At 43.3% G+C, this 12,993-nt stretch overlaps 1 protein-coding gene across 1 annotated transcript in view; it reads left to right on the top strand.

Moving 5' to 3' along the window:
* The window catches only part of DHRS7 (dehydrogenase/reductase 7), a 30,813-nt gene extending 23,394 nt beyond the window's left edge, over positions 1-7,419 (top strand). The window contains exons 5-7 of the mRNA XM_049770466.1: positions 3,588-3,710; positions 4,921-5,136; positions 7,218-7,419. Of these exons, the coding sequence (XP_049626423.1) occupies positions 3,588-3,710; positions 4,921-5,136; positions 7,218-7,265 (387 nt within the window). The 3' untranslated portion in view covers positions 7,266-7,419. The remainder of the gene's footprint in view (positions 1-3,587; positions 3,711-4,920; positions 5,137-7,217) is intronic.
* The last annotated feature ends 5,574 nt before the right edge of the window (positions 7,420-12,993 follow it).

Genomic DNA, 12,993 nt, shown 5'->3' with positions numbered 1-12,993 from the left:
CTTCTGTGGTGTCTATTTTCCAGGATGTAAAGATCCCCATAAACCACTTATCTAGCCCCTATCCTCAGCCTACCTTTTTGTTTATTGTTTGTTTTGGGCCACACCTGGCAGTGTTACTTCTGGCTTTGTGCTCAGAAATCGATCCTGGCAGGCTTGGGGGGGGGGGGATCATATGGGATGCCGGGAATCGAACCTGGATATTAAACTTGGTTTTAGTTCCGTCAGAAAATCACATTTTCCACCGCATCAATTGGGAAGAACTCAGGCAGTTCTTAATCACACAGTATTAAAGACCTGAGGGGTCCAAAATTCACCTTCACTCCAGGTAGTAAGAGTAAGGAATACAATTCAAAAACCGAGAAAGTAGACCGTACTGTGAAGATGCCTTTTAAACAGACTGAGAGAGTCCATGTTTAAGCCCACACAGGTTGGAGTTTGGTTGTTTTCCTGATGGGAGGGAGCTGCCACTAGATCTTGTATAATTATTAATTAACGAGCCCTAATTAGTTGTGGGTGGAATGGATGGTGTGAGGCCTTTCTTGGCCCTGTCCAGTACCTGATGCCCTTTTGGCCCAGGGGTCTGTGGGTTCAGGATATCTGTGAAGTAATGATCCACAGGCAGTCAGGTGATATAGGCAAGTTGGGGAGGGTAATAGCTCCTACTCTCTGCAGAGTGGAGGCAAGGAGGGGTGGAAGGTCATCTTACAGATCTGCTTTTGGACTCAGCGTCCGATGGAGCTGTGACCGGCTCATTTGCAGGATGTTTAATTTGGTTTATCAATCTCAGCAGCTGGTGATTTCACTGGCCTAGCAACAGTGGAGGGTGGTGAGATTCCAGGCTCATGGCTTTTGGCTTGAACATGTTTCAGTACTGGGAACGTGCTTTTATATTCTGAAGTTGAAGGCGTTTCAGAAAGCTTGGCCTGGCCGAAGCTATAGCACAGTGGTAGGGCATTTGCCTTGCATATGGCCAATTGGAATGGATCTGGATTCAATCTCTGACATCCCATAACCCCCCCCCCCCCCCACACACACACACTGCCAGGAGTGATTTCTGAGTGCAAAGCCAGGAGTAACCTCTGAGCACCACTGGTTGTAGCTCCAAAACAAACAAACAAACAAACAAACAAGCAGAAAGCTTGCTCTGTGCACCCTGCATTGCAAGGGACATATACATGATATTGCCTATTAGGAGCATTACCAAAATGACTAATACGCAAATGACTACTTCAGTATATTTTATATTGGTTATTGGAAGAAAGAAGGTAGCAATATGTGCAGAGAAAGGCCAGGGCCCCTTAATCCAAAACCAAGCCATTGTCATAGCCTTGAACCAAGTAGGAGCTAGATTCTTAATCCAAGGTGGAATAATCCACTTGGGTAACTATGAATCTCCCAGAGATTCATCTCACCAGTTGTAGACTGTTTGTGGCACCCAGTGTCGTGGAAATCTCATCCCCCAGTCCTGGGGTGGGGGTGGGGGATTAGGGAACATGGGTCTATGAGCAATGTGGATGCAACAAATATCCACACAAGGTAAAAATGATAAACCATGTTCAGGAACTGCACCACAAGCTATCTAGTAGGCTAAAGGTAAAGCTATCTTTATCCAGTAGGCAAGATACCAGCAGGCAGGCAGGCTCGCTGTGGAACCTCAAGCAGTCTCTGACCCGAGGTCTTTATTGGGAAGAGTAGGACCACCCAATGGGGGTGAGCTGATAGGGGTAAAGAACCAATCCAGGGGTCTTCCATTCCAAGAGGGACAAGCACAAGCACAGATGAGTTACCCTGAAGAGAATAAAAACAGGCAGTAAATGATGTGTTGTTATTGGCTGCAGAGTGGCAGAAGGACTGGTGTTGCAAGAACTCATTCATCTTCATAATCTTATCTCTGTCCCTTTGAGGCAGGTGCACTTTAGTCTGACAGCAAGAACCCTTCGAGACAGATTAACCCTGTGGTGGTTAGAGATTGCATTAAGGCTGGGAATTGTTTTGTGGTACTGGAGCATGAATGGACAGAGAACCTAGCATCAGCCATCTAGGCTGTTGGTAGGCCACTCAGCTTCTGACAGTATTGTTTAGTGACATTTTCTAATTTAAGAAAAGAGGTGGGTGAAGTGGATGTCTACTCCATATTGATTTAGATAGGGACAGTGTATTTAAGCCTGGAGGATTAAGCATTTTTTTTCTTAGTTTTTTTTTTTTTTAATCTTTATTCAAGCACCATGATTACCAACATGTTTGTAGTTGGGTTTCAGTCATAAAAAGAACACCCCCATTCACCAGTGCAACATTTTCACCACAAATGCTCCCCATCTCCCTCCCTCCTCCCCCACCCCCTACCTGTATTAGAGAGAGGCTTTCTACTTCTCTCACTCACTACCATTGTTCTGATAGCTGTCAGTGTAGTTATTTCTCTAACTGCACTCACCTCTCTTTATGGTAAACTTCATATCGTGGGCTGGTCCTTCCAGCCCTCATCAACACTCATCTTCAGTTGTAGGTTAAACAGTCATATTGTGTGTGTGTGTGTATCCAGTTTATTCTTATTACTGCAAAAGAGGAATGCTTACTTAAAGTAGTTGCCAAAATAGTAATAAGTTTTCAGTTGGGCACATGCCTCAGCGTATACTCAGTCTGGGATAGATCCTTGACACGACATGGTCTCTGAGCCTCACTGGATGCAGCCCTGGAGGTCCCCAGCAACACCAGGATATTCCAGCAACACCAGGACACTGAACAGCATGTCAAGTTCAGGTCTGAGCATTTCTTCTTTGGAAGAGGGGAGACTGTGACTAGGGTGAGGAGCTGTACCTCACCCAGGGGTGGTTGTTCACCTGTGAACACATGGAATTTCTACATGGAATTGCTGAGCATGTCGGTTCTAGCAGACCTTCTGGAAGAAATACATTTCCTGTTTTTTGACTCAGGCAATTCAGAACACATTTTTAAAATATTTTATTTATTTATTTATTTATTTATTTGGTTTTGGGGCCAGACCCGGTGACACTCGGGTTACTTTTGGCTATGCACTCAGAAATCGCTCCTGGCTTGGGAGACCATATGGGATGCCAGGGGGATCAAATCACATTCAGTCCTGGGCTAGCATGTGCAAGGCAGACACCTTACTGTTTGCACCGCCACTCCAGCCCCTATGGGAACCATTTTGATAAATCAGGGCCAGTCCCACCCCCAGTGTCTGCCTCCCTCGATCAATGTTTCCCAAGTGCATCCCATACCATCACCTTTGACCCCTAGCTAGCCAGGAAAACAGGCCCATTTTAAGGCGAGACTGTTAGGTTTGGGTCTCTTGATTCTACTGTTGTTGCCTTTGGCTTGCATATTGAGGTCCATCCTTTTTTAACACCACCAATGCATCTGAGACCACTTGGCTCCTGGCCTCCATCCTTTTCTATTTGTGTTTCTCTTCTTCCAGTCAGTTTCTTTCATTCTCCTCGCTATACTCTGGGGCCAAGGGTGCCAGAACACATTTTGATTTTATTTCCTCATAAAATATAGAAATAATTTTATGTGACTAGTAAACATGAGCTAATGTGCATTTATTTGCCTTTCTTTTTACATATTAGGGATTTTGTGACGCGCTCCGGACTGAACTTGTTTCATATCCAGGCATACTAGTTTCTACCATTTACCCGGGACCTGTACAATCAAATATTGTTAAGGAATCGTTTACTGAGGAAGTCACAAAGGTAAACATTTCTAGTTGTGGAACTATTTGAATGCTTTATGAACTGTAGTGATTATATATTAGTTTTGTATCGCTGGTATTTTTGTTTGAGTTGCTTATGTATCATTTACAAAACTCTATAACTCTTGGCATCAGGACAATTGTTGACTAGCTGATATTGCTTTGGCATCATTTTAATATATATAAAATGTTATATTTTATTTAAAGTTTTAATTTAATATATATTACATATAAAAACTTTTTTATAAAGTCTAAAGACATTGCTGAGATTAGCACAAGTCAATGTTATGTAACCAGTCAATATTTTTAAAACTTCCTGTACATTCACAAATAAAACTGACAGTAGAATATCCAGTCTGGCTGCATTTTAGTATAATTATGCTGAAGGAGTTTAGAAAAAAAAAACGAACAATGCTTTGCAGAAGTAAGATTTCAAGTTAGCCTCAAATCAGCCTGTGCTTTCCTTAGCAGTTGATCACACACAGTAATTTATAAAAGGACTGCAAAAAGCTTATAGCTTTTTACAGATTCCCTAAAAAGATGGTATTCCCCTTATCATGAGATGTAAATACGCTTCTTTGTAAATGTTCACAGGTCTAGGTTCTTTCTTGCATTTCTTGTGGAGGCTCCAAGTTGAGTAAGCACCTTTGTTTTTTGTTGTTTCAGAAGTGAGTGACTTAGAATCTCAACATAGTGTTCGTGGTCTGTGTAAAGCACAGATAGATCGCTGCCTCTTTGGGCCAGTTTCCTTGTTTATAGAACGTAGTGAGATGACTAGATTACTTGTAGTTTTCATTTTTTTCACTACCAAAAGACTGCTTTTATCTGCTTCCTCCCTTTCCTCACCATAGACTTTGTACTGGATAAAACTTTATTTCTTAATGTGTTTAGTAACAATGTCCTGACTAAAGTGACGTCTAAGTATATTTAGATATGATTCTAGTTAAAAGCAGAGAACCTTCATCTTTTACTTAAGCTGTCTATGTTTACGTTATGAGTGTCTGATTTCTATTTTCTGAGGCTTTGTGAAGTTTTATGTATAGCTTGACTTTTTTCACAAGGTCTGAGAGACATGCGAGCAGGCCCACTAAAGCAAGCAACGAGACAACTCGACTAGACACGCAACTAGATAGCCTAGGTCCTTGTAGCTGAAAAGTTGCGAAACACCTCAGAGAAGTACTCAGCCATCTCTTTAAATGTAACTTTCTTAGATTGTAGGTAATCCTGGCGATCAGTCCTATAAGATGGCCACCAGTCGTTGTGTGCGGTTGATGTTAGTCAGCATGGCCAATGACCTGAAAGAAGTTTGGATCTCAGATCACCCTTACTTGTTACTGGCATATATGTGGCAATATATGCCAACGTTGGCCAGGTGGATAACTGGAAAACTCGGGAAGAAGAGAATTCAGAACTTTAAAAGTGGTGTGGTAAGATTGATTTATACTTTTTTTTTTTTATCCACACCCTCTGGGTTTTTTTGGGGGTCACACCTGGCATTGCTCAGGACACTGAATGATTTTCGGCTCTGCGTTCAGGGATCACTGCTAGTGGTACTTGGGGGACCATGTCAGATGTCGGGTATCAAATATGCGATGGTCATGTGGACCAGCTCCACTATCTTGCTGGCCCTGCTGATATCTACATTTTATGATACAAGTCAACTTTACAGTAAAGACAGAGTGATAATTTCTTTTGAAAAGATCACACTGGGGTTGGAGAGATAGTATGGTGGGTAAGGTACTTTGAGCTCTCCCAGCAGTGATCCATGAGCACAGAATCAGGAATAAGCCCTGAGCACCCTGAGAATGGTTCAAACCTCAAAAGAAAAAGAAACATCAGCACAAAAGTATCATTATACAGTCTCACTATTTAAGCACTCCAGAAAATGTTAATGTTTAATTTGTTCTAATATTTTAAAGAACAGTAGACATAAATTAGTGGGGGAAAAGCGAATGAAGCAAAACAAAATGCTGAGCCAAAAGTGATAAAACTTCCATGCTGCACTAATATGCCTAAGTTTTAAAAAAATTTTATGAAGGGCTATTCATTTTTCCACCGAGTTATAATCGGGACCAGTTTGCTTGTTCCCCTTGGCTTCCGCTCTCAGGAATAATCTGGGAGGGCTTGGGGACCATTTGGCATGTCAGGAATTGGAACCAGGTTGGCCATGTGCAAGGCAAGTGCCCTAACCACTGTACTATCTCTCTGACCCTGGAGCGATTCTGTTCTAAAGAGCTTAGGTCATGCTCAGACTTGATAGTATGGGATGGTTCTAAAGGTAAGACTCCTCAAATATTACAGCTGAGTATAAACTTACCAGTTGATATGGTGGTGCTTTGCCCAGGATAGAGAAAAGGAGGAGAAGACCAACTTAGTAGAGGGAGAAGTGCCAGAATATCCTAGTGAAGAACAGAGTTAATGCCACGTTCCCTAGCACTCACCCATGGATGAGGGCAAATCATTTCTTTACCGGTCAGTCTCTGCATCTACAAAAGGGAATTTAATGAGGATGACAGGAGCTGGTGATTAGTGTAGTGGAGATGAAAGGAGTTAGTATATGGAAGGGCTTAAAATATACTTTGGAAGGCTGAGATCATGTGAAGGGCTGGAGTACATGCTTTGGCTGTGAAAGGTTCCAGCACTGCAAAGTTCCCTGGTCCCTCAGCATATCCAGAGCCAATCTCTGATTCCCCAAACCATAACCCACACCTTGGAGAGTGGTTATGGTTCTAAAGTGTTAGCTGCTTATGCAAAGGTTTTGTCTGTGGACTATATATATGTAAAATATAAGCCTTACTCAGTAAATTTAGTATTTATTTTGATTTGACTTTCACCAAAAACGATGGCCTCTCTTTTCCAATTACCACGTTTATAAAATGCAATCTATTGCTTTGTCTCTTTTAAATGGCTTCTTTCATTTTTTAATACCAGTCTGAATTATCTCATTGTTTACATAAAACCAGAGGTACTCAAACAAAGTTCTGCATTTTACTCAATTTTCTATTCCTTGCTCCTTTCTCTTCAAGACTCTTTTATTTTGGTGGGACATACCTGGCAGTGCTCAGAGTCTACTCAGGTTCTCAAGAGTGACCTTTGGCAGTGGTCAGAGAACCACAGTTGGTGTTAGGGATTTGGAAATGGGTCCCAAAGATTCAAGCCAGGTAAATGACAAATGACTTACCCTCTGTACTAGCTGGCTTCAGTTCTTTGCATTTATTAAGGCAAGTCAGCAAGGGTATGAGTGTGATATGTTGATCCAGAGAAGAAAATTCCATCAATTAAAAAATGGCATAAGCAGAGGCCAGCCAGTGGTAGGCATACCAGATAGAGAATTACAAATATTTTTCTGTAGATTTAGAATTCAGGTTATTATTTAAGTACTTGCTCAGTTTTTATAGGAATCCTTAACAGTGAATGACAATGATTTATTTTCTCAGAAAGAAAATAGAATCTGAAATTGAAGTGAATACAAGGAGAGACTAATCCGTGTTACTGTCTGTTGTTATAGGATGCTGATTCCTCTTATTGTAAAATCTGGAAGACAAAATGTGAGTGAAGAAGTACTTGCATTTATCAAGCCCCTGGAGACAGAAATGGCTACCATGGAAACTGCAATCCTCTTATATACTACTGCAGACTAATTTGTGATTTTATTTTTTAAGATACAACTGTTGCTGCAACATGATAATAAATGATTGTTGGGCACCTGCCACAGGTGTGTTCTGAGCCCTGTTGAGCTGCGTCAATCACCAGTTGTAGGGCAAACAGTCACTAACTTCTCCATCCCCTGGGTAATCACACAAAGTGGAAAGCTCCATATCCCCAGCCCATGGGGCCATGTTATAGGGGTTCGTGGACATGCTTTTTTGTTTACCACTCATGGACGTGGTCCCTGGAGTCTCTGAGTCTGGGAGTTGAAGCAGTCAGAGAAGATCAGCCATGGGAGAGGTTCCAACATTCTTCAATGGAACCTTGTGCAGCCCAGGGATCCCTGTGTTCAACTTGTTTCCTCCCTATGATCTTAGGGGTCATGAGCAACCTGTGGCTCTTAAGGCTTTCCCACGGCTGTCAGGGGGCCAGGTCAGCAGTAGCCCTAGCTAACAGTAATGACAGTCTCAAAGTTTGTCTCAGTAAGCAGCAGCTAGTAGCTGCCATCAAACTGGACCCCTCCTGAAGTTCCATGAGATGAGGGGTGTGTGTGTGTGTGTGTGTGTGTGTGTGTGTGTGTGTGTGAAAAGGTGAGTCAGAGAACGCTCCTCGTTAAAGGACACTAAGGATTTTTAAATTATAGATTACACATGATCTTATCTCCAGTAACTTGCAGGTTGCCTTCTAAGTTAAACCAGATCCGACCATGACGGTTCCTATTTCAGACTCACAATTGGCTTTGACATCCCAAGGTTCTACATAGACACATGAACTGATTGAAGACTGAGATGCCACTCAATCCACAGACTCCCTACCCAATTCCCAGCTCACACAGTTGAGGGACAGATTTGTGCCAGCTATTTCTTTGATTCATCAAGAGTGGTGGTGAGGGTGGGGTAGAGACATCTGATGTGGGGCCAAGAAAGAGAAAGAACATCTCCAGAGCAAAGACAGCCATGTTTATTGATTAGGACAATGGTCCTTGGTTATGTCCTTACAGCAGGCCCCACTCCCAGCCTGTTTTATAAGGAAAATGCTCCAAGAAAGAGCTCTGTGGTACCAAGCTGGTAGGTTGAAGTCTGATCAAATCTTTTTCGGTGATGGGAAGTTTCTGGTAGGCAGAAACAGCCCTAGTGAGTGGCTGAATAACTTGGAAGAGGCACAAAGGCAGATGCAGGAGAGTAGAAGTCATTTAGATTCCTTATAAAATGTCTAACTGAATGACAGTAGTAGTAGTTGCTGAAGCATTTCCCAGTGTCCCATATCTCCCACTTTGGGAGAGTAACTTGGTTTATTGTAGGTGGGAATTGGATATTTAAATTAGGGGAGAGTAAGAGTAGGGTGTGGACTCTGTCAATCAATGAGGAAGGATGTGAGAGAGGGTTGAAAATGGTGTGTGCTTCTGGGAAGTTTAGGGAAGTCAGGGTAAAGGGATTACAGAAGGCATGGGTGTGTATTCTCTGGGTGTTAAAAACAGGATGTGTGCTTATGGCACACAGTTATTTTCTGTCATGCCCCCCAGGAAGAAGAAAACATTTTCAGACCCCTCCCGCATGACAGTAAATAGTATCTTTATTAAAAAAAAACTTTAACCTGCAAAACAAAAATAGATAAACTAATTTGAGCTGATTTTTTAATCAGAGGTGATGTCTGGATGAATGGCTACAAGGAGCACGTTTTGCAATGCATAGCTTTTCGAGGCGGGGTTTGAAGCAGGACACAGCGACTCTCAGCTCCAGAGACATACAGAGACATAAACATGGGGCTTAGTTTGTTATGACAGTGTTTGCTGAGGTCAAACGCGCCCCCCTTTATGGAGAATTGCGCCCCCCCCCCCCGAGGGACGCTCCCTACAATTTGAGAAGCACTGGCTTATGATGACTAGTTACATGGGTTCAAGTAAAAAAAATAATTTAGGCGGGGCCAGAGCGACAGCACAGTGGTAGGGTGTTTGCTTTGCATATAGCCAACATCAGATGGACCCCAGTTTGATCCCCAGCATCCCATATGGTAACGCGAGCCAGCCAGGAGTGATTTCTGAGTGCAGAGCCATCAGTAACCCCTAAGCAACCGGTGTGACCACCCCCTCCCAAATTAGCAAAGTAGGGAAAGCCAGTATAGCCCTCAAGTCCTCCCCATACCCCCAACACACTTCTTTGGAATGTAGGAGCCAGAGAATATGCAACTGTGTCAGAGATACTGTGAAGGTCGCAGTAAATAAAGTATTTGACATCAATAATTTTTAACAATCGACAACAATAATTTTTAAAAAATTATTTTGTTTTTTTGGTGCTCAGGCATTATTAGCATATGGGATACTGGGGATAGAACCCAGGTCAGCCAAATGCATGCCCTATCCACTGTACTGATCACTCTGGCCCCAACAAAGACTCTGTTTACCCTCATTAGAGTAGAAGAGGAAAGGGATCCTTGGAAGGAAAATAAGACTAAGGAGGCCGCTCCTGTGTTCAGTAGGAACTGGACTGACTGACCCATCCATGGAGACAAGTTTCATAACTCCAGTTGCAATGCAAAGGCGGAAAATAGTTCAAATAATTCCCCTTTTGGGTTTTACATGATCCCTTGTTCAATGATCCACTTGCCACATTCCTGGCCTCATGTCCAGAGTTCCTTGGGGCATCTGAAATGTTTTTTCCTTCCAGGAGCCTGAGATTCTCACAGTGGAAGCAGGTACTTTTGGTGTGGGAGACCTTTGGGCCTTCCCAAAAGGAACTGGTTGGATTTTAAGAGCTGCAAGGATCTAGTGGTACCTTTTGCTCTTTTTCTTCCTTTGCCTTTTGATTTTCTTTTAGATTGCTTATAAAAGATAAGAGCTCCCTGGATGGCATATAAAGATTACTTATTGTTGTTATAAATAATTTCATCCAAATCTCTATATTCCCTTTTAATCTTGGGCCAAACCTCAGTATGCAAGAAGATTGTGGATTAGGGATGGAAGCAAAGGAAATGGAGCTAGGCATGTCAGCTTCCTTGGCCTTATCTTTCTTTCTTTCTTTTTTTTTTTTTTGGTTTTTGGGCCACACCCGGCGTTGCTCAGGGGTTACTCCTGGCTGTCTGCTCAGAAATAGCTCCTGGCAGGCACGGGGGACCCTATGGGACACCGGGATTCGAACCAACCACCTTTGGTCCTGGATCGGCTGCTTGCAAGGCAAACGCCGCTGTGCTGCTGTGCTATCTCTCCGGGCCGGCCTTATCTTTCATTTAGGGCTTTCTCAATCCTTGGGACATAAAGTACTTCTCTAACCCACTGTGTGTGGTCCTTTTCCTGCTGGATTAGGTGTTTCCTTCCTAAGGTGACTTAAGTGACCATGTTTAGACTGTCAATACCAGAAAGCCTGTCCCCTATTGGAGGGTTTCATGGATGCCTGTCCTGGACAGCTCATCTCAGGGGACCCTATCTCCATGAAGAGGGCAGGCCCATAGATGGCAAAGATCCATCCAATTAAGGTATTCTGGATAAACATCTATCCTTTGAGGATAGACTGAAAGGGAATTCAAGCCGGATTCTTGGAGAGCTTTTTTTTTTTAAAAGAATGTTTTTGTTTTTGGACTACACTCAGATGCTCAAGGTTTACTCCTGGCTCTGCTCTCAGGAATCATTCCTGTTTTGGAGGGTTTTGGAGGACCATATAGGCTGCTAGGGATTGAACGTACTAGGTCAGCCTGTGAGAACCAAAGCCCACTGGGCCTACGACCAAACGACTAAGGGGGTCCCAAGCCCCCAAGAAAATCACTGTAAAGTATCTTTCCATTCTACAACTTGCCCATAGGCAGAAGGTGTCAGTCAGCCCAAAGATAAAACCGCAAAATGTACCCTCTAATGGGCATTCTCTGATATAGAGGAATTAGGTGGGTCTGAATGTTCCACCAGATAAGGACCCGTGGACACAAAGTTGAGTCGGCAATGAGTTGGGACATCAATTCTAAGAAATGATGTGATTTGTGTGCAAATGGAAATGGGCCAATCATGTAAGTAGTGAAGTGCTTGTATTGGCCAAAGGAGTGCTTGAGTTGTAGAAGCTTGTAAAGCCCTACATAAACTGCTTCAAGATTTGACTCGGGGTCCTTGCCAACACTTCCTTGGTTAGATGAGACTTGGAACGCAGCTAGTTGAATAAACTCCCTTTTGCAGCTTGCATTATTGGAGGTGGTCTTTGACTCAGCGCCGACTCGGGTGGTCAACTCAGACCCTTACAGGCCATGCACAGGTAAGTGCCTTACTTATTTTACTATAACTCTGGCCCCAGAGCGATCTTTTGAAAAGCATACAATAGACCTAGCATTTAGGCAGGGGTAAACATGAGTATTCCTGACCCCTGGTATAGGAATGCATTAAAAAAAAATGGCAGCAGTGGATAAGGCTGGAAGAATAAACCACTAGAGGCCAGGCCTGGAAAAGGGACCCTGCGAACTGCCGTTCATCCCAAATGTGATGGGGAGAGGGGACTGGGTGTGGAAATCCATTAGGGCTTGGAGTTTCACTCTGCCATACCCTAAAGAGCAGAGATGGAGGGGGAAGCGAGAGAATAGGGTGTCAGAATAAAAACAGGCTAAATGACAAAGAGACCCAGTGGAATTTCCACCATTTCCTGCTAGAGATTTATCATCAGATATTTTCAGGGATCATTAGAAATGCCCAAGAAACATCAGCTGTCCTTGGAATCTGCATTTTATCCTTGAAAATTAAGGAAACCCCATAAAGATGCAGAGGAACTTCTTAGTGGCTAGGATGGGTTAGGAAAGCAGGGGGTAGATTTTTAACTCAGGCCAGAGTAAGGAAGGCAGAACGGTTATTTGCCAGTGACTGAGCACCTTAGACAGGGCTGAGAAAAGGAGCTTTCAGTCTCACAAACAGTATCTTGGCCAAGATGGCCAGTTCTCCATTTCTTCCTTTTTCACTACCAGCAGACAAGTTGGTCACTAGAAGAAAAGATGGCCAGCATGCACAGATTTCACTGCATAGCTACCAACGCTGTGCTATGCATTTAAAGGCCAGAGGATGGGATTCTTAGAGGGAACAAGATGGAAAGCGTGTGGGGGAGAGTGATGACAGGTTGAATCCCAGGAATTTCTTATTTGATTAGTGGCCAGAGAGATAGCATGGAGGTAAGACGTTTGCCTTTCATGCAGAAGGTCAGTGGTTTGAATCCCGGCGTCCCATATAGTCCCCCAAGCCTGCCAGGAGCAATTTCTGAGCATGGAGCGAGCCTGAGCACTGCCAGGTGTGACCCAAAAACCAAAAAAAAAAAAAGATGTCATAGGAGACTCAGAATCTTGTTATCACTGAAGACTGATAGCAGAGGACTGGAGACAAGATGTACAAATTCAGTAGAAACTTTGTGCGGGATGTTGATGGGGACTATTAGCAGTTGCAGTTGTATTTGTTCCAACACTGGAATGGATGGGCCGGCAGCAAGGAGCATCGCACCAAGAAAGGATTCCCTGGACAAAGAGCATAGGGCCAGGGGTTGAGCAGCCATTTGGATCCAAGTGAGTCGGCCAGCCAGGCTCCCTAACCTCGAAGCTGCTTTTCTTGGCCAAAGTTAACAGAACAAAAGCAACTCACCTGAGGGGTAGTGTGTTAAGGTACTTATGATGATTAAACCTAAGCAGGT

The sequence above is a fragment of the Suncus etruscus genome, chromosome 3 (assembly GCF_024139225.1).
Source record: "Suncus etruscus isolate mSunEtr1 chromosome 3, mSunEtr1.pri.cur, whole genome shotgun sequence".
Classification (NCBI taxonomy): domain Eukaryota; kingdom Metazoa; phylum Chordata; class Mammalia; order Eulipotyphla; family Soricidae; genus Suncus; species Suncus etruscus.
This window is presented reverse-complemented; position numbering and strand designations above follow the sequence as displayed.